Consider the following 22858-nt stretch of genomic DNA (forward strand, 5'->3'; position numbering starts at 1 on the left):
AAACATTGCCAAAGGCCCGATTTTCAGCTGTCTCCCAGAGCTCGACGGAAGACGCACCTGGGTGATCGGAGGAGATGTAAATGGCCGAAACCCCCTGTGTGTCACGTTTCAATATCACAATAAGGTGATTATGAACGGTTAGTTACTTCTAACTAACTAACCACACCACGATCCACTCTCGCAGTCATACAAATAAATAGAATCAACAAAAGTATAAGTTTCAGACGCCTGTTTATGTAATATCACGCCACCTCCCTCGAGACTTCACTCCAAAAAGATGTTCTTTTACGTTCAAAACGTAAAAACAAGTGGTCACTGAGAAAAAATGCCAGTTAAAGTATAGAAAATGATAATAACACGCTCATCCCGTGTATAGCTAGGAAATATAGCTGTCTGCCTTAAAGTGCTAGTTCATGCAGGTGTCGCACACCCCACGTCGTCACCACTCGAGTATAATCATAAATATAACAGATGACTTGGTGGTAAGAAGGGTGCAAAAGATATGGTGCAACTTAGCTTTTTGCCACTGAGTGGGCGGCCCGTAATTAGTCTGTAGTCTCCAGAACTGCTCCGTTGAATGTAGTGCCGGCTAGCGTGGCAACGAAGCGGGGAACAGTGGAGACATCAGGCGCCTCAATCAGTCGCTGAAGGTCCTCCCCGTAGTCTACCAGAAATATGTAGAAGACGCGTAGATGGGCAGGACGACGACAGCGACAGCAACCACCAAGACACCAGAACACCAGGTTAGCAGTTTACGTAGAACCGTCGTACCGTAGACAATAGTTGGTAGACGTAGGCAGTCGAAAAGCAGCCAGCAAAAGAAGGCTGCAACAAAAAGCATCGGTGCACTAAACATTCCACGCTACCCCTCACACACCACCTTTAAACATGTCACCTTTACATATTTCATCGAGCACGTGGGCCTGCACAAACGAACTTTTACAACAACAAATCAGCTATTTTCCTTCCTTCTCTCCATATCTGCAAAAACCATATACAGATTAGTATTTTAGCGTCACAAAGAGCAAATTATGCGCTAACCTGGAAAGAACAACAGAGAGTATTTCATTCCACAAACACAGACTCGTCAACAGCGTTAAATAAAAAACGCTGGCGCTGGACCCGAGTACTCTTCAGACTGGCTCGCTCCCCCAGTATAAAAGTTTTTGTCTTGTGCACGTGGATTTAAAAAAAAAAAATTATTTATTTTACACAATTAAAAAAAAATTATTAGAGTAAAATAAAACATTAAAACGTTCATAATAAACAATAGTAAACAAGAATTTTTAAAAAAAATAAAAAAAATAAAAATAGACCGCCCATGCCGGGAATCGAACCCGGATCACTTGGATTTAAAAACAAAAACAAAAAAAAATTATTTATTTATTTTACACAATTAAAAAATTATTAGAGTGAAATAAAACATTAAAACGTTCATAATAAACAATAGTAAACAAGAATTAAAAAAAAAAAAAAAAAAAAAATAGACCGCCCATGCCGGGAATCGAACCCGGATCACTTTGGCCATAGACGGACGTGCTACGACAACTTTATTTTTTTTGCGCCATTTCATCTCCGGACCGGAAGCGGAAGCGCATCCCCATTTCTGATTGGACAATGATGCCGACGCCCACTTGACCCCCATTATAATGTCAAGGTCGGAAAGTCGTGAATAGTTGTGCGCCTTGAATCACTGTGTGTATTTGTCGCTCTCTCTCTTTCAGTCTCACCGAGACCAAGCACTGTATTGTAGTTTCTTTGCCGAGACCAAATGCGGCTGGCTTGCAAATCATGCTTTTCTAATCGCTGGGAAACTCGGGTCGTTTCCCAGCTCCCAGTGGAAATCTAGCAGCAACAGAGTCGCGCTACCCCAAAATCAAGGGATCTATTAGATTTTTTTGATTTTTTTTCTTATTACTATATTGTCCCATTGCTGGATGATTGGGGTCGCTGCCTCCCAGTTGAAAGCTAGCAGCAATAGAGTCGCGCTACCCCAAAGTCAAGGGATCTAATAGATTTTTTTTTTAATTGTCCCATCTCAGTCTTGGAAATTGGGGTCGCTTTCTCCCAGTGGAAAGCTTGCAGCAACAGGGTAAAGGGATCTATTAGATTAAAAAACAAGAAGAGCAAACGCTCGATCGAGTCACTTTCGCAGTTCTGAATATTATATGAGGCATCAGATGGACAGGAAGAAATTGCTATTCACAACACAATACAGATGTAAATAATTTGATGTAAAGAATAATCCTATAAAGTTTGAATCAAATCCGATGAATAGTTTCAGAGATATGATATTTCAATTTTTTTCCTTCAAGACATACCTGTGACCTTGAAAAAGGTCAAAGGTCACCAAAGCAGACGTCAAAGTGTAGAGGTCACTGGGAGTCACGTTCACATAAAATTTGAGCCCGGTCACTTTTATAGTTTCCGAGAAAAGCCCAACGTTAAGTTGTGTGTTGCCGAACAGAAAAGGCTAGTTATCTCCCTTGTTTTTCTGATAACGTTCGTAAAAGGCTACAGATGTAAATACTTTGATGTAAAGAATAATCCTACAAAGTTTCAATCACATCCGATGAACTTTGTCAAAGATATAAAATGTCTAATTTTTCCTTTGACGCTGACCTGTGACCTTTTTCCCTGTGACCTTGAAAAAGGTCAAAGGTCAACGAAACCATCGTTAAAGTGTAGAGGTCATTGGAGGTCACGACTAAACAAAATATGAGCCCGATCGCTTTGATAGTTTCCGAGAAAAGTCCAACGTTAAGGTGGTGTCTACGGACGGCCGGCCGGCCGGACGGACGGCCGGCTGGCCGGACGGCCGGCCGGACAGACTAACACTGACCGATTACATAGAGTCACTTTTTCTCAAGTGACTCAAAAAATTCATTACTTTATTGTCCCGTCGCTGGGAAATTCGGGTTTGTTTTCTTTGTTATGCTAAAAATCGTAATATTTTATCTATCGGGCACAAACCACCTCCCGCCACCCAGCATAGAGGTTCTAAACAAAAAATATTGATAATAATAAAAGGCATGTAATACTTTGTGGAATACGATATTTTTACAATTTTACATTTTTACAAATCACGGGTTAACACTATCTGAATCACCTCTTCAGTTCTTTAGAATTATTTCAAAATTCTTGGTGGTAAATGCTCAATTTAACTAACATTTTGTTTTCTATTGTGCGTCGTATAGCGCACATTAAGGGAGAGAATTTGCAAATTCAGTTTAATGTCAACTTGGAATTAAGCTCCCCTGTTTTTTCTCGCTACACCCGCGGCATTGACGCTGTGTGTGCGAACTCAGGCACACCAGAGACTATAGAGTATACAGTCTCTGTATACTCTATAGTCTCTGGGCACACGTAGCACGCACGCATCATCATCATTACCTCTATAATCTGCAGTGCGTCGTCGGTCCTGCTGAAGTTATGTAGGTGCAAATTATCCCCGAGTACGCAGTAGGAGGGTCCAGCAGACTTTAATTGTGTGTCTGTCTGTCTGTTCGTCTCGACTTAACAGCTTATTGCTGGGAAACTACTGGGCGCAGTTCGTTCAAAAGTTGATACACTAACTTGATAATAGGTCCGATTGATCGTATTAAAACTTCATAATGTTACCTGGGACCTAAATGCCCCAAAAAACACAAAAGCCACTCTTAACGGCGGGCGCGATTCGCGGTGGGATAGAACAGTCGTTTGGCTATTTGGCACACTTTTCGAATCAACGATTTCTGGTACAGCTATCACGTGACCGCCGCCGAAGTAAGGGTACCCCTAAAATCGACCTGACAAAAACGTAAGGTACCAATTAAAAAACCGACAAAAAATCAGAATAGGCTTATCTTAGCATTGTTTAAAACGCCGAATAAACGGCCAAATCAATTATCTATTCAGAACTGGTGGTTTTGCTATCTTGCGTATTTCGTGTGCCGGTTATGTCATTTCAAGATGCAGGTGTAGAGCGCATGAGCAGTAGAAAACAAGAGGTTTTTGCGTCCATTTTGAGGGGTACCATGACAAAAAGCGCTATGATTTCAGAAACGCCTAACCGGATGGATTTGAAACTTTTAGGATCGCAAGTCTATATCTGGTGAGATGATGGCAGCGTGCAGAAATAACATGCTATGCTGTGTTGTTTTCGGTCGCGGTGTGTGGTCTATTTTTAGTGCATTGCCGGGCCTGTCGTCTCTCATAAGGATCCCATTCTCAGGTTTCGATTCTTCCCCACAGTCTTCCCGATGCATCGGATGTCACTTTATACCACAACACTTGGTTACCAGACTTTGTCAAGGAGAACTGAGCAAAAAACCGGCGTTATAAGGGCGACTCGCCCCTTCCCAACTCGCCCCCTCCCATCTCACCTCCAATGATTATCTTGGGTTTTGCAAGAGAGGCGATTTGCCACCGCTCATAAAAATCCATCTGTTTTTACAGAGGGCACACACACACACACAAACACACAATGAAAAATGCATGTGCACTGACAGTAGGCTATATATGGCCTTATAATATGTTTTATGAACTTCCAACTTTTTTTGTCACGTTTCCACAACAGTCATAACAACTGTGTAGTTGTTTTAAAGTTAACACAGGTGACGTTAATTAAAAATGCGAATGTCCAAGTTTCAGTTCTGTTACAGGTGAAGTTATATTGTTTGTGAAGTACTCTGGCACACATATGCACAGACATAATCAATGTGTCGTTGCTTAAAAGGTAAGGTAAATTAAAAATGCGAATGTCACAGTCGTGCACGAGAAACGTCAAGTCAACTTCAGCGCTAAAACAATTTCATTAGCTGTGTATTCGCCCTCGCTGGATAAGTTGCACGTGTCAAAACAGTTGCAGAAACACTAACCTCAAAACTGTTAGGCTTTTTCTCTTTTTTTCACTTTTGGCAGCATTCCCTCTAAATTTCAATGACGCTTAAACTGAAACAGACTAGTTTCTGTCCACAGCCAAAGCTGTTATCACACAAACATGGCTATAATTATATGACAGCTAAGACTGTATTTGTTACATTTTAGCAGTGTTGACCCCGAGTTTCTACTGCAAACAACAAATAATAACACAATCTCAAAGTACGTTTGTCACAGTGTTGCCCAATGTCAATATAGGTCTATGCCAATAGTGGACCACCTTCAAGAAATAAAAGAAAATAAAGGCTAACGGCTGGTTTCATTAATTCATTTAGAAGCTTGCTGAAAAAAAACCCACAATAACTTTCATAAAAATATAACAAATAGTCTTCTTTTTGTGGAAGTTGACATTTTCATTTATTTTCACTCCTGTTTTTGATGTTTCTTTAGTTTCCTGTTCTGCTTCTAATAATGTTCTCATCAACCAAAAACAAATAAAATCTAAAACATATTGGAATTAGTTTGACTTGCACATTAAGTTGTATCATGTTATTTTGAAGTAATGGTTTTTTTTTTTACAGTGATTCGTGAAGGCCTCTTCACTGGTCCATTAACAGCTATATGTTGTGTTTTCAGCGTATACACAAGGGTCCGATATTTTGACGAGACAAGTATAATGCCGACGAGTCGAAGACGCATTATACTTGTTGGAGTCTAAATATCGGACCCTATTGCTACGCTGAAAACACAATAGCGTTTATATAGCTATTCTGACATTATATGTTTTAAAATCATGTTCTTGTCAGCAACAACTACCAGAATGGTCCATGTCGTTGCTTGCAGACGACGGTTATAGTATACGGTTCGCATATCCCTTTGCGCATGTATCCACGGAAATCACCGAACATTGAAAAACCCACGGACATGTATTACGGAGAAGACTCGAGATAACCGGATGTTTAGCATTACGTCAATATGCTGGGAATCATATGACGCCATGACGTATTATGCTTGCTTGCGTATACTCTATGCCGTTCGAAAGTCTGAGTTCTGTTGGGGATTTCTTTCTTTATTTGGTGTTTAACGTCGTTTTCAACCACGAAGGGTTATATCGCGACGGGGAAAGGGGGAAGATGCCGGGGATAGAGCCACTTGTCAATTGTTTCAGTCTTGTTCACAAAAGCACTAATAAAAAAAATTTGCTCCGGGCTTGCAACGTAGTACAATATATTACCTTCCTGGGAGAATGCAAGTTTCCAGTACAAAGGACATTTCTTACATACTGCTTGACTAAAATCTTTACAAAAATTGACTATATTCTATACAAGAAACACTTAACAAGGGTAAAAGGAGAAACAGAATCCGTTAGTCGCCTCTTACGACATGCTGGGGAGCATCGGGTAAATTCTTCCCCCTAACCCGCGGGGGCCGGGACTGTTGGGGATCATTAGCGTGATGAAGACTGCGGTAAATCTGTAGATGACTAAGAGAACAAGGATTGTCTCAGAAGAAACGACTAAATGTTTCAGACCGGTAGGCCCTAACTTCATTTCAACATTGCACTATACAATGGACGTTCTATGTGACAGGAGAGTTTGCTGATTTTGTGTTAAACATTGGAAAGATCGTCTGCTAGAATCAGAGATAGGTCGCTTGAGATTGCAGCTTCTTGAACTTTGCAAGGTTTGTTGCTTGTTAAAGAACTGGATTCAGTTTACACGTAATGTATGTCATGTACAGTAAGCAACAAACAAGTCGCGTAAGGCGAAAATACAACATTTAGTCAAGCTCAGTCGAACTCACAGAATGAAACTGAACGCAACGCAACGCAGCAAGACCGTATACTCGTAGCATCGTCACTCCACCGCCCGTGGCAAAGGCAGTGCACGTGGAATGGACAAGAAGAGCGGGGTATTCGTTGCGCTGAGAAGGATAGCACGCTTTTCTGTACCTCTCTTCGTTTTAACTTTCTGAGCGTGTTTTTAATCCAAACATATCATATCTATATATTTTTGGAATCAGGAACCGACAAGGAATAAGATGAAAGTGTTTTTAAATTGATTTCGGGGAAAAAAATTTGATAATAATTTTTATATATTTAATTTTCAGAGCTTGTTTTTAATCCGAATATAACATATTTATATGTTTTTGGAATCGGCAAGTGATGGAGAATAAGATAAACGTAAATTTGGATCGTTTTATAAATTTTTATTTTTTTTTACAATTTTCAGATTTTTAATGACCAAAGTCATTAATTAATTTTTAAGCCACCAAGCTGAAATGCAATACCGAACCCCGGGCTTCGTCGAAGAGTACTTGACGAAAATTTCAACCAATTTGGTTGAAAAATGAGGGCGTGACAGTGCCGCCTCAACTTTCACGAAAAGCCGGATATGACGTCATCAAAGACATTTATCAAAAAAATGAAAAAAACGTTCGGGGATTTCATACCCAGGAACTCTCATGTCAAATTTCATAAAGATCGGTCCAGTAGTTTAGTCTGAATCGCTCTACACACACACACAGACAGACAGACGCACATACACCATACCCTCGTTTCGATTCCCCCTCGATGTTAAAATATTTAGTCAAAACTTGACTAAATATAAAAACACACATACAAAGCAAATGGCATCGTCTGTCGACTAGTCACAGAAACAAACCTGGCCGAGGTATGCGTGTACTTTATACACGTGGAAGAAACCAGAACCATGCGTCTTTGTTATATTGCCGATATCGTTTGAATATCGGCATAAAATTACCAACTTCCGGCCGTGGCGTTATCCTTTGATGATCGCAATAGGGATGTGCGAGACCATCCAATCACAGCCCCCGAATTCCCCCACGCGTCTATCAGAATAGCTATATAATCATATTAGGCGCCCAGGTTCCCAATATAGACCCTTTGTGAATTTGTCTGTATTTAATTTTGCAGAACGTCTATCAAAGCTAATTCACTCTAATTAGGCCCAATGGTTAACCTTAGAGAGAATGACTACCAAACACAAAATGAAACTTTTTCACAAGAAAACAAGCTAGTTATCAGCAAGAAACAACAAGTCGCGTTACTTGCCGAAATTACTACATTTAGTCAAGCTGTCGAACTCACGGAATGAAACTGAACGCACTGTACTTTTTTCACCAAGACAGTACAGCCTCTTCGTCAATCCCCGCGTGAAGGAAATCGCTCACCTTTCACGTGCAAAACGTAGTGATATTGACACGCCAGATTAGCGCGGTAGCATATTGTGCTATGCAGGAAAGCGCGCTTTTCTGTATTCTTGTTAACTTTCTGAGCTTATTTTGAATACAACCTATCATATCTATATGTTTTTGGAATCAGGAAATGATAAAGAATAAGATGAAATCATTTTTGGATCGATTTCTTATTTTAATCGTAAGACTAATTAATCTATTTAATCTAATTGCGATCACATTTTAAGAGTAAACATGACATATGTATATATTTTTAGAAGTTCAGAATGTGATGAAGAATACGATGCAATCAATTTTAAATCTGTTTGAGAAAAATCGATTTTAATGACAACTTTAATGAGCAAACTCATCAATTAATTTTTAAGCCTCCAAGCTGAAATGCAATACCAAAGTCCGGCCTTCGTCGAAGATTGCTTGGCCAAAATTTCAATCAATTTGATCAAAAAATGAGGGTGTGACAGTTCCGCCCGGATATGACGTCATCAAAGACATTTATTCAAAAAATGAAAACAACGTCTGGGGATATCATACCCAGGAGCTCTCATGTCAAGTTTCATGAAGATCGGTCCAGTAGTTTACTCTGAATCGCTCTACACACACACACACACACACACCACGACCCTCGTCTCGATTCCCCGTCTGATGTTAAAACATTTAGTTATTACTTGACTAATTGTAACAAGTCGCGTAAGGCGAAATTACTACATTTAGTCAAGCTGTCGAACTCACGGAATGAAACTGAACGCACTGTATTTTTTCACCAAGACAGTACAGCTTCGTCAATCCCCGCGTGAAGGAAATCGCTCACCTTCCACGTGCAAAACGTAGAGATAATTGACACACCAGATTAGCGCGGTAGCATATTGTGCTAAGCAGGAAAGCGCGCTTTTTATATTTAGTCAAGTTTTGACTAAATATTTTAACATCGAGGGGGAATCGAAACGAGGGTCGTGGTGTATGTGCGTGTGTGTGTGTGTGTGTGTGTGTGTCTGTGTGTGTAGAGCGATTCAGACTAAACTACTGGACCGATCTTTATGAAATTTGACATGAGAGTTCCTGGGTATGAAATCCCCATACGTTTTTTTCATTTTTTTTATAAATGTCTTTGATGACGTCATATCCGGCTTTTCGTGAAAGTTGAGGCGGCACTGTCACGCCCTCATTTTTCAACCAAATTGGTTGAAATTTTGGTCAAGTAATCTTCGACGAAGCCCGGGGTTCGGTATTGCATTTCAGCTTGGTGGCTTAAAAATTAATTAATTACTTTGGTCATTAAAAATCTGAAAATTGTAAAAAAAAATAAAAATTTATAAAACGATCCAAATTTACGTTTATCTTATTCTCCATCATTTGCTGATTCCAAAAACATATAAATATGTTATATTCGGATTAAAAACAAGCTCTGAAAATTAAATATATAAAAATTATTATCAAAATTAAATTGTCCAAATCAATTTAAAAACACTTTCATCTTATTCCTTGTCGGCTCCTGATTCCAAAAACATATAGATATGATATGTTTGGATTAAAAACACGCTCAGAAAGTTAAAACAAAGAGAGGTACAGAAAAGCGTGCTATCCTTCTTAGCGCAACTACTACCCCGCTCTTCTTGTCAATTTCACTGCCTTTGCCATGAGCGGTGGACTGACGATGCTACGAGTATACGGTCTTGCTGAAAAATGGCAGCTACTTGACTAAATATTGTATTTTCGCCTTACGCGACTTGTTTGTATTCTTGTTAACTTTCTGAGCTTGTTTTGAATACAACCTATCATATCTATATGTTTTTGGAATCAGGAAATGATAAAGAATTAGATGAAATCATTTTTGGATCGATTTCTTAAATTTTAATCGTAAGACTAATTAATCTATTTGATCTAATTGTGATCACATTTTAAGAGTAAACATGACATATGTATATATGTTTAGATTCAGAATGAAGTCCGGGTTTCGTCGAAGATTACTTGACCAAACTTTCAACCCGAATTTGGTTGAAAAATGAGAGCGTGACAGTGCCGCCTCAACTTTCACGAAAAGCCGGATATGACGTCATCAAAGACATTTATCAAAAAAATGAAAAAAAGTCTGGAGGTACCATACTCAGGATCTCTCATGTCAAGTTTCACGAAGATCGGTCCAGTAGTTTTCTCTGAATCGCTCGACACACACACACACACCACAACCCTCGCCTCGATTCCTCCCTCTAAACTTGACTAAATATAACAAGTCGCGTAAAGCGAAAATACAATATTTAGTCAAGTAGCTGTCGAACTCACAGAATGAAACTGAACGCAACGCAACGCAGCAAGACCGTATACTCGTAGCATCGTCACTCCACCGCCCGTGGCAAAGGCAGTGCCCGTGGAATTGACAAGAAGAGCGGGGTATTCGTTGCGCTGAGAAGGTTAGCACGCTTTTCTGTACCTCTCTTCGTTTTAACTTTCTGAGCGTGTTTTTAATCCAAACATATTATATCTATATGTTTTTGGAATCAGGAACCAACAAGGAATAAGATGAAAGTGTTTTTAAATTGATTTCGAAAAAAAAAATTTGATAATAATTTTTATATATTTAATTTTCAGAGCTTGTTTTTAATCCGAATATAACATATTTATATGTTTTTGGAATCAGCAAATGATGGAGAATAAGATAAACGTAAATTTGGATCGTTTTATAAATTTTTATTTTTTTTTACAATTTTCAGATTTTTAATGACCAAAGTCATTAATTAATTTTTAAGCCACCAAGCTGAAATGCAATACCGAAGTCCGGGCTTTGTCGAAGATTACTTGACCAAAATTTCAACCAATTTGGTTGAAAAATGAGGGCGTGACAGTGCCGCCTCAACTTTCACGAAAAGCCGGATATGACGTCATCAAAGACATTTATCAAAAAAATGAAAAAAACGTTCGGGGATTTCATACCCAGGAACTCTCATGTCAAATTTCATAAAGATCGGTCCAGTAGTTTAGTCTGAATCGCTCTACACACACACACAGACACACGCACATACACCACGACCCTCGTTTCGATTCCCCCTCGATGTTAAAATATTTAGTCAAAACTTGACTAAATATAAAAAGGAGTCCATATTAGGCAACCTCCTCCTACTCTGGGTCGAAAGGTAGACCAAAAATTATGACTCGTGCAAAGAGGCGTCACAATGAAAATTGCAGTCTGGGATTCCTACTCAAAACACAGCCGTTTCAATTCAGTGCTCAACACCTTTATTTTAAAGATTTTTAAAGATGCAGTGCCTAAGTCACAGCATGGAGAGCAAATATTTGTCATTTTGTCGCAGATTATGATACAGACAGCCAGGAGCTTCCCACAACTATCTCACAGATTCCTACACATACCTTTAGTGTTGCCAGCCAAACGAAACTCCATGCGGTTTGTCAGTTTGTATCTCCCGCCAAATTGTAATTAATATTTCCTGTGAACACGTTCAATATAAAGGCTGTGTGCGATATGCCAAAATGGACCCACATACCATCTTTTACAAATTTTTTTACGTCATCACGCACATTGTCTTGACGTAAAGTACTCAAAAGAGAAAAAGAAGGATCAAAATGTTCCTCTTGCCTTTGCCTCTGAAATCTGTGCACAAAAAGTTGCTGGCTGCAACAGCGTTCCTCTCTTTATCTTGTGTTCATTCCGGATGACTGACCATGAAGCCAGCGATCCAATCCAGGGAAGCTGACTTATCATTACATATTTTATTATCACGACAGCCACCAGCCCTTGGCCTTGGTGGTTATACATTTGTTTGCTTATGAAGGAATCGGGTTGGTATGTTTAAATCTCTGACATTATGTCTTGTGTACACTGCCTTATTACTTTTCTTCAACTTCGTCTTTTCTGTGTTTTCTTGCAGGCAATGAGCAAATGGTGGAGAATTTTCATTTGAAGTTTAAATTTGGTTTGATAAAGTTTTTCCATCCTTTGCAGAATCTTCCTCAATTGACTGTTGAACAAAGACATGTTGCTTGTATGTTTAGCTGGTTGGTTGCTCGGTCTTGTTTTCTTGTCAGCACAAGTACACTCACATTTACACCCATCTCTTCCATCATAGAGACAAAAAGCAAAACCACATGTTCACACCATATACATGTCCCTTTTATTTATTGCAGACTTGCACAGTATTTACATATACAGCTTTTAAAGAGAGATCATCTTAGTAATAAACCACAAACTAGCAATTTAAAAAAAATACATTTAGTCCTTAAACACCAACATTTTACATCAAACAACCATAATTTTTTTCTCAAGAGTGTCAGACCTAGTGATGCAATTGTACAATCCCTTGTGTATGAGGTGCCCAAAAAATGTATCCTTCGCTGCACCCCATCACACAGCTAAACTTAATTGAGCACAAGCATGCACTAATAGTAATAAGCACTGTTCCGCGGAAATATTTTTTCCCTTTGTACAGTACATGTATAGATCTATGTTTTGCTTTTGCAGAAATCCGCAAAATTGCAATTTGAATTAGCTGAAACAGTAATATTCTAGAGCAAAGGAGACAGGTCTCACTCAGTTAGGAAGACAAGCATTTTTTTAATTTTTCACAACCTGCAATCAAAATGAGCTGGATGCAAAAAAATGACCAAACCAGACATTTGTTGAACATTCTTTCTTGACATACAATAACCTCCTCTGTTGTCCCATGACAAATGAATAAACATATACAAATAAAGTTCACAGTGTCTTTAAAAGATATTAATTGCTATATACACTTCATTTTCCTTGTATTAAAAGTTAGGAAGTTAATCAGGAAATAGTCTTAGTCCTATGAGCCAAATTGTCAAGCATAATCAAACCACTGAGGTATTCTTACATGCATATTAAATGAGTCTGAAGTCTAAAAACACAAACTCTATCAGAAATAATATATCCTCCTCTCCTTTGAAATCCATTACAAGAAGTGATTTTGTTCTCTCCATGAACATGTTCTTCCCATTTGATATGGTGCACATTACTCCATATTCAGTCGGGCATGGTCAAATTGCAAATCTGTAAAAACCTTCCTCTCTTCTTCCATTTGCTCATTCCTTAACATACAGTTTTTTTCATACTTACAAATAACATCCTCACAGAAAAAATATTGATATCACAATGCATGTCCTTAAAAAGCGTTTTGTCAGTAAAACAGGGCTGTGTGCAGGATAGTTCTGTTGACTTTGTGCTCAAAATCCTGAAGGATTTCATCCACTTCGTTGTCCAGATCATCAGAGGAATACAGCTGAAAATACACAAGAACAGACAGACAAACAGACATACAGGCACACAAACACATAGAAATGCATTACATGTAGTTTGAAGTACATGGAAAGCTCCTAAAGCAAAGTAGATTGCCATGCAATAATATACATTGTACACGAGTCTGGCAAGCCTCTGAAATACTACCTCATGAAAATAATGTCAGGGGTGCACAATGGCAAAATTGGAAATTCTGAATGCTTAGAATACACATCATTACAATCATAGACAAACGAATTGCGTTAAGCAAATATGAAAACATTCAGTCATTTGCTGACCTCAAGGATTGAAACTGAACATGCTGAATTACTATTCAATGAGACTACAACTACTATAACGTTCTTCTATAGCCCTATTTAATGCAAGACAGCAGTGTGAAGGCGCTTTACAAAATACACTTAATTTTTCTTGTATTTCTTGTGTTGGACATTAAAATTCAACATTTCACAATGTTGTAAGTTCTAGTAAGTTCTGGGCTGGCCTAAATCCTTCAACCGGAGATGGCGCTGAATTGGTCTTGGTAAAAGAACCAAACAGTGAACCTAATTTGCAACACAAATATAGAAGGATTTTCCTTATTTTTCACAGTCATAGTGAACTTTGTCTGGCCCCTTCGGATTTGATGGACAGCTTGGAGAGGGTCATAAACAACTCGAATTTGTCAGAGCAGAATACCTCGTCTGCTTCAAATACTGTCCACTCATACTTAACTGTCAGATAACAGTTGGATACATGTCTTCCTAACTCCACACGTTTGTTTTTCTCAACACTGAGAACAGCATGTAACTTTATAACTTGTGATCCGGTTTTTTTTTATATGTGTATATATATACTGTATATATATATCTGATTTAGAATGGGTGTTTTTTTTTTTTTTTTTTTTCCTTTCCTTTTTTTGAGTCACTTGAGAAAAAGTGACTCTATGTAATCGGTCAGTGTTAGTCTGTCCGGCCGGCCGTCCGTAGACACCACCTTAACGTTGGACTTTTCTCGGAAACTATCAAAGCGATCGGGCTCATATTTTGTTTAGTCGTGACCTCCAATGACCTCTACACTTTAACGATGGTTTCGTTGACCTTTGACCTTTTTCAAGGTCACAGGTCAGCGTCAAAGGAAAAATTAGACATTTTATATCTTTGACAAAGTTCATCGGATGTGATTGAAACTTTGTAGGATTATTCTTTACATCAAAGTATTTACATCTGTAGCCTTTTACGAACGTTATCAGAAAAACAAGGGAGATAACTAGCCTTTTCTGTTCGGCAACACACAACTTAACGTTGGGCTTTTCTCGGAAACTATAAAAGTGATCGGGCTCAAATTTTATGTGAACGTGACTCATTGTGTTGTGAATAGCAATTTCTTCCTGTCCATCTGATGCCTCATATAATATTCAGAACTGCGAAAGTGACTCGATCGAGCGTTTGCTCTTCTTGTTTTTTTTGGACCTCAGTTGCATGCAAGGCTGCTTCAACCCATCTTTTTTGCCTCTTTCGTCTTTTTTTTTTTTTTTTCTTTCTTTCTTTCTTTTTGGGCGGTGAGCATATCCTTCTTCATTGGTCTTTTTTTTTTAATGAAATTTTAATTTTGTTTTCTTTTACATTACAGGTTACATTTCCATTAAATTACTTTTTAATTCAACAACAATTTAACTAATGTTTGCGTGTATGTGCGTGTGTGTGTGTGTGCGTGTGTGTGTGTGCGTGTGTGTGTGTGTGTGTGTGTTGTTGTTGTTGTTCCCATAATTCTGTTATATAATACATTTTCAGCGGGACAATACATAACAAGTTAATTAATCCAACGCTCGATAGACAAAGGCGAGAATTTACAAATTACCAAGTACAGTACTAGTTTTCAGCACAGCATCATACAGCGCATATATAAATAACTTTACATTAACAGCACAATACTACTAGTTATCTATATTCTTATACACAGTTCAATTTTACTAGAAATTTCGAAGTCGAGCTTGGTTCTGAAATAAGATCTTCATGTTAGTTTTTGAATTTCCGTACTTAAACTGGCTTATGCACATTTTCGATATCAATATAAGGTGATTAATTATGAAGGTTTTCTCTCTCAGTAAAACCTGAGTCTAGCGGACCCTTATTGTAACGGCCACCTGCTACATACGGACAGTTTATCATGGCACGAACACGATTTCAACAATAACTAACCTTTAACGGGCGGACACCTGCCACTTACGGACGCGGACACGATTTTTCGGACCGTAGGAAGTGTAAACACTGTCACAAACGGACACAACGTACATAAAAACGCAACTTCGAAAACTCGACTGTTATGCAGACAGTGCTCGGCAGCCGTAGCCGTAGCACAAATGGTTGTTGATTGGTTGTCCTGTCCCTTTTCTGACCAATCAGTGGCTTGTTTAGATGGAGACCCACTTTCGCTCACTCACTTTCGCTTCGCTCACTTTCGCTTTTCCGCATTGTGGATACAGTCACAACCAAAAGCAACAGTAGACTACTGTGTTTGAAAATGGAATCTCCAGCAGGAAAAAGAAAAGCGTTGACTTTAGAGCAGCGTGTCGCTGCCTTGAAAAAACTAGATAGCGGCCAATCATGCCGAGATGTGGCGAAGGAGATGGGATGTGGTAAAACACAGATCGCGAGGATCAAATCGGAAAAAGAAGACGTGATGATCTCTCTATCTTTGTAAGCAATCGTTCGAAGGAAACAATAGTTAACACAGCTAAATTTTTGGTCCATGCATTTATGCTGAGACTAGAAAAACTGAATGAAACAAGAGCTGACCCAATTTGGTCGAGACACACTGCGGAATTTCCCGTTGAATGACTGATGAAGAGTCAGCTATTTTTAGCTTTGTGACGTCCGACTTGCGTAAGTTTGAATGCACAGTGTGTGTAGGGAACGGGGTAGGTGGGGGGGGGGGGGGGGGGGGGGGATGTTGTTGTTGTTGTTGTTGTTTGCTACATGTATCATTTGTTTACTCACATTTTCAGTGAGTCTCATGTTCAATCCAATAAATACATACTACAGGACTGACAAAAAGTGTCTTGTTCATTTTACGTGCTCTTTGTAAAATATTGCCCCGGCCCCTCCACCTGTGAAGAAGGGACACCTGTCTAATAGGGACACTATTACCATTCCCCAAGGGTGTCCGTTAGAGACAGGTTTTACTGTACATTTAAATATGTACCCTTGACATTCCTGCCATATGGGTTGCACTGCTCTACACTGCCAAAAAAAGTGCTCGATGAAGTCGGTTTCGTTACAATACTGACAAAGATTTGTTTGACGAATTCCCATCTTATGTAGCAAAATATTGGTGGGATATATATTGTGTAAAATTTTCCAGTGCAATAGACGAAGACGGGTTTCTGTCGAGCATTCGTTAGCTAATTTCCAGTGTTTATCTTCTAATGTAATATTTAATTTGTTCGACCAAAATCCAGCTGAGCTTGGCTCCTTTATCTCATAATTTAACATCTTTAGGCGAATTTGGCATGGAGATAATTGTATAAATGGCATATAATCAGAACGGGCCTGACCCGTATCACGCAATAATAGAGCTTTAATGGCAGTCTATTGCATTATATTCAAATAGGCGAGACTGTTTATATCCAGTTCGTTCACATATTTCCTCAAAAGAGCACATGTCGTTATCGTTAAAAACATCTTTAACAACGCATATTTTAGCCTTTATCCAGTCATTCATGTATAGCGTTTGCTTCCTGTACCTTATATTTGTATTATTCCATAAGGTTTGATTGCGTACACTTATCTGCTGTTCATTACTGCTTATTTCTTTGATCTTGTGTTTATTGTTTAGCCAGGTGATAAAAGCTTGTTTCCAGAAATATTGCTTTATGGCACCTAGTCCTTTAAAATTTTCTGCACTCACATTTGAGCGCAGACAGCATAAGCGTTCGCCCAGATTTAAAAAGGATGCTAATGGAATCTGTTGCCACTTTGCGTTACTTCCGTCCAGCAGCCTCATAATCCATGAAATTAGAAATGATGTTTGTACATCTTTGACATTAATCATTTTCAGACCTCCAAGATTTGTCTCTTGGCACATTACTTTTCTATTAACTTTTTCATAAGCTCTTTTGTTTGAATATTTTTTCTTCCAGATAAATCGGAATAGAGATGAATTTAGCTTATTGAGGAAGTTTTCTGTGGCACATAGAGATTGCAGTGCGTAAGTAAACTGTGACAACATTAATGTTTTGACTATACAAATTTTCCCCATTATACTTAGGTTTCTTTTCGACCATGTTGCTATTAATGAATTTACTTTATGTAGTTTAGGTTCCCAGTTTTCTTCTATGTTGGAGGCTGGGACAGAGTTGTTGAAATGAATTCCTAAGATTTTGATTTGTTTTTTCCAAATAATATTACATGGTCGGTCAGCAGAAAATTTATTTATACCAAGCCACATTGCTTCTGTCTTTTGATCATTCATTGCTAACCCTGAAAATTTTGAAAACTGAGTTATAAGATGTAATACGTTTCTTAGGTCTTTCTCATCTTGTAGGAAGAAACTAATGTCGTCAGCATACATAAGTAGTTTAAGAATTTCACCATGTCTATCAGAATTCCTTGGCAGTTTAATCCCTTTAACATCTTGATCTGCACGGATTTTGATTGCTAACACTTCGAGGGCCAGAACAAAGGCTAATGGCGAAAATGGACATCCTTGTCTTATTCCAGCATCACATGGGAATGGACTCGAGATCCATCCCATGTAATTAATACTACTCTCTGTATTTTTTGTTAAAGTATCGACCCACCTAATAAAATGTTTACCAAATCCGAACTTTTGGAACGCCCAGAGCATATATTCTTTAGATATCGTGTCAAAAGCAGCTCTGTAGTCTAGCGCCATTAAAATACCTGGTTGATTACTGTTATTCATATATTCAATGACGTCATCAATCATTCTAATAACAGTGCTGGAATTTCTTTTTTTTAAAAACCCAACTTGATCTTCACTTATTAAGTATATATCTGATTTAGAATGGGTGTTGTTGTGATACTACACGCATATGTATTACTTTTAATAAACATGTCAAACACTGAGGGCTTCTCTGTTGGTGTGTGTGTGTGTGGATGCATCTGAAAAACTTTCCAAAAACTGAAAATGTTGGTACAGGGTCAATGCCCTGTTGAGGGGTTCTGGGGGGCAACAGCCCCCAGATGCCGACGACAATTCATAAATTGAAATAGAAAGTAAATATAAGCAACAGAAGGTGTTCTTTAAAAGCCTACTGTTACAGTTTGGGAAACAATCAACAAAAGAAAATCATAAAATGCTCTCTCTCTGCCCATGTCTCTTTATAACTCTTTCTGTCTGTCTGTGTGTCTCTCTCTCATTAGAAATGATCTGTAACTTAGACAGGACATCTTTTTATGTGAAATATCAGTTTGTTGTATTCTTCAAACATTTAAAAAACAAAACAACGGAATTTCCTTTTGTGTCGATCACCAAAAAAACCTGGTTTTCGTCCCCAAACAGAAGCAGATGCACCCTTGTGTGTGTGTGTTTGGGAAGGTGTGTTCTGGGTCCTAAGAGCCTCCCCTCCCATGAGTGGACACCTGCAATGTATGGACACTTTCAGTCTGGCCCAAGGGTGTCCGCTCATGAGAGGGACTGCTGTATTGTGATTGAGAAGGTGTCATTCATTTATCTAAAGCCTTTTTGTTTTGTTTGCCTTTGGTAATTTTGTTGTAGTTTTGGTTTTTGTTCAGACTTACCAGTTTGTTTGCCTTTGGGATTCACTGGACCTCTGCGAGGCTACTGTATGTAAAAGCCCGACAGTGTCTGTGGCCAGAAACTAATGGTTTACGGGAGGCAGAGTGGGCCTTTATATGATGGAATTAGCTCCAAATATGTGCATAATTTGGTCATTTGTGTCGTTGGTCGCTGTAGCTTCATGATTGGCATGCTCAGTCAGGTGTTCTGTGTGTGTTTGGTTCATGGTTGTCCTTGATTTCTTTGTTGTATATAAAGTAGAACATCAGCACGATCAACTTATTTGTTGCACCAAATTGGGTTTGGGTTCTTTTGGTTGTCTGTTTTGTTCAACCATGTCCGTCTCCAGTTGTTGACAGCGGATGAGACAACACTAATCATTGATTACCGCATTTTGATCAGAACGCAGAGCTCACAAGCGGTGAAAATATAGCACACTTAGCCAAACGAGCAAAGAATGGTTGACAAATTCGCTATGGGGTTTACACATAGGCCTACTCATACAAACTTCTTTCGAATGTGACAGGGAGACTACTGCATCACCCTTCACAACAGACTGCAGAGTTGTCTGCCGACCTTGACAGCTTGAGCATGGGCTATTTATAGTAGCTTGACGTTTCTTGTATGTTAGTCGTCAGTAAGACACCTGTCAATTGTAGAGTTCTGTTTATGATGGGGTCTGGCTGCTGCCGTCTCCTTGTATGCTCTTGGGAACCTTTGCGTACCCATAGCAGTTTTTGTACGGTTAAGTTATTACTGTAGCTTTAAAATCTCAATCCTGTTTGAATGGCTTTGCCTCCAAAGGTGATTGTTGTGTTTCGGACACTCACTAACACAAAGAAGAGTGCCATTGGTTTCCGGTTTGCAAATCTGAAACAGGTTTGTGACAGTGCATTCTCTATGCATTTGTTTTTTTCTCGCATCAGATTTTTCAATGAACAGATTTTCCATCTGCAGCCATTTCAAAAAGACAGAATTTCCGTCCCAGACGGAAGAGTTGCACTCATGCATTACTGCAAAGCAGTTTAGTGCTTTATATCTTAACAATACTAAAGAATGATTTAGACAGACACTGCTTACTTCATTTCACCTCTTTTCTTCTGCCATTTTGAAAATGTTAATTGCTCACCATTGTTACCATTTCGCAGATCATGAAAGCCCCAATGGTAGCTTCCTCGTGGTTATCCTGAATGTCAATGTTGATGAGATGCATGACATGGTCTAGGTCCTTCTCCCTATTTTCAATATCTGCAAGAAAAAAACAAGAAGAAACTATATAACCATTTACATATACACATAACTTCTGCTGCAGGTGGCTTGTTCAAAAGAAAAAGTTTATTAACTTACACAGGATCCTGAAATTACATTCACACAAAAGTAACATATCACCATAATCTGTCTTCTCTCGTTTTCTTTCCACAGCAGCTCAAATTAACCTGGCAAGCGCAGGTCTAAAACAACTGTGGGAATGGCCTACTAGTACAATGCCATACAACTTGAAACCTCTTTTTTCAAACACACGGATTCAACTGCATGTCTGAATAGAACAGTTAAGTCTCCTACATTAAAGTCTTAAAAACAAAACAAAAAACAAAGACCATACCTCATCATTACCTCGCCGGCATCTTGCATGCAAGATTCATCGACGATTTTGAGATAAGTTCATTATTTGTAGCATAAATGTTTGTCAGTCTCTGTCTGTCTACTTAATTGATCACTCACTGGGTCAACGTACTGTAAATGTAACAGTTTTTTGGGTCAATAATCTTCTTCTTCAGCGTTCCAGAATTTTCTGGTTACGTGTGAGCTGGTTTGCCCATTTGGGTTCCCTAAACTATACTCTGAGAGCATAGTCAGCTTCACTCCGCTTTCGTTGAGTAGGCATGCTGGGTATTTTTGTGTTTCCATAACCCACCGAACTCTGACATGGATTACAGGATCTTTTCCGTGCGCAATCGGTCTGGTGCTTGCGTGTACACACGAAGGGGGTTAAGTCACTAACAGGTCTGCACATAAGTTGACCTGGGAGATCGGAAAAATCTCCACTCTTAACCCACCAGGCGGCAGTGACCGGGATTCGAACTCCCGACCTCCCGATTAGGAGGCTGACGTCTTACCACCACCCCTATCAATCAATAATCAAACGTTTATATATATGAAGTCTTATATCGCGCGCGTATCTCCAGACTCGGACTCAAGGCGCAGGGATCTATTTATGCCGTGTGAGATGGAATTTTTTACACAATGCATCACGCATTCACATCGACCAGCAGATCGCAGCCATTTCGGCGCATATTCTACTTTTCACGGCCTATTATTCCAAGTCACACGGGTATTTTGGTGGACATTTTTTTTATCTATGCCTGTACAATTTTGCCAGGAAAGACCCTTTTGTCAATCGTGGGATCTTTAACGTGCACACTCCAATGTAGTGTACACGAAGGGACCTCGGTTTTTCGTCTCATCCGAAAGACTAGCACTTGAACCCACACCTAGGTTTGGAAAGGGGGGAGAAAATTGCTAACGCCCTGACCCAAGGTCGAACTCGCAACCTCTCGCAAGTGCGTTACCACTCGGCCACCCAGTCCAATAACCTACTCTTCTTTTTTTTAATTCACAGATCATACCTTCAATCACCTGATCGTAGACCCGCTCTTCACAAGTGATCACAATGTCAAACTTTTCTTTGCTTGCCTGGAACCTCTCTGGTTTGGGTTTAATTCGCCGATTCCTGTCCAGCATATGCAGGATGCCATTTTGTGTGTAGCTGAGTCTAGATAAGGAAGAAAACATTGACAACTGTGTTCCTTTTTCCAGTATCTTTTGTTCTTTAAATTAACCTTCTTAACATTAGGTACACAACATATTATTATTCTGAATTGAAGACAATTTTCTTTTACTGTGCAATTCAAAACATGTTAGTGGAAAATTTGAGCGGACACAAATGATTGCTCTCATGAAACCTATTTCATGTCATCTCTTCAGGTTTTCTTTTACAGACATTCTTCGTCCCAAAATAAAACTTTCAGTCCTATTTGTCTTTTCTACATCAAATCTTTAAGTCCAAACACAAGGAATTCAAATCATTATACATAGATGGTGATCAGCGCATTTTAGCAAATCGTAAAGATCTTGCATAAAGTGCCCTAGGATAATTATACCAAACACTAACCAAGGCCAAGGTAACAAGTCGGCGGCTGAAGACTCATTGTGATGCACATAATATGGGTTATAACCACGAAGGTTATATCGCGACGGGGAAAGGGGGGAGATGGGATAGAGCCACTTGTTAATTGTTTCTTGTTCACAAAAGCACTAATCAAAAATTTGCTCCAGGGGCTTGCAACGTAGTACAATGTATTACCTTACTGGGAGAATGCAAGTTTCCAGTACAAAGGACTTAACATTTCTTACATACTGCTTGACTAAAATCTTTTACAAAAATTGACTATATTCTATACAAGGGTAAAAAGAGAAACAGAATCCGTTAGTCGCCTCTTACGACATGCTGGGGAGCATCGGGTAAATTCTTCCCCCTAACCCGCGGGGGGCCTCAAAGTAAAAACCAATCAGGCTGTTTGTTTGACTTGTGGAACCATCGCGACTTTGGATTCGTGTTTCCAAGGACAACGACTGTAAACGTTCACTCTCAAAGACCCAATCAGTGTTGGAAATTACCCAGACGACTCATGGTCATTTTGCAAATAAGCTGTGCAATCACACATTGCGCAACGAAAGGCTTGACTCACTTAAAAGAAAGGGTACATGCTAAAAAGTGAC

At 39.1% G+C, this 22858-nt stretch overlaps 1 protein-coding gene across 1 annotated transcript in view; it reads right to left on the reverse strand.

Moving 5' to 3' along the window:
- Positions 1-12174: 12174 nt before the first annotated feature.
- LOC138979026 (RNA polymerase II subunit A C-terminal domain phosphatase SSU72-like) overlaps positions 12175-22858 on the reverse strand; it is a 31219-nt gene continuing 20535 nt past the window's right edge. The window contains exons 3-5 of the mRNA XM_070351842.1: positions 21706-21845; positions 20208-20326; positions 12175-13322 (exon numbers count right to left, since the gene is read on the reverse strand). Coding sequence (XP_070207943.1) covers positions 13221-13322; positions 20208-20326; positions 21706-21845 — 361 coding nt within the window. The 3' untranslated portion in view covers positions 12175-13220. The remainder of the gene's footprint in view (positions 13323-20207; positions 20327-21705; positions 21846-22858) is intronic.

Source organism: Littorina saxatilis, linkage group LG10 (assembly GCF_037325665.1).
Source record: "Littorina saxatilis isolate snail1 linkage group LG10, US_GU_Lsax_2.0, whole genome shotgun sequence".
Classification (NCBI taxonomy): domain Eukaryota; kingdom Metazoa; phylum Mollusca; class Gastropoda; order Littorinimorpha; family Littorinidae; genus Littorina; species Littorina saxatilis.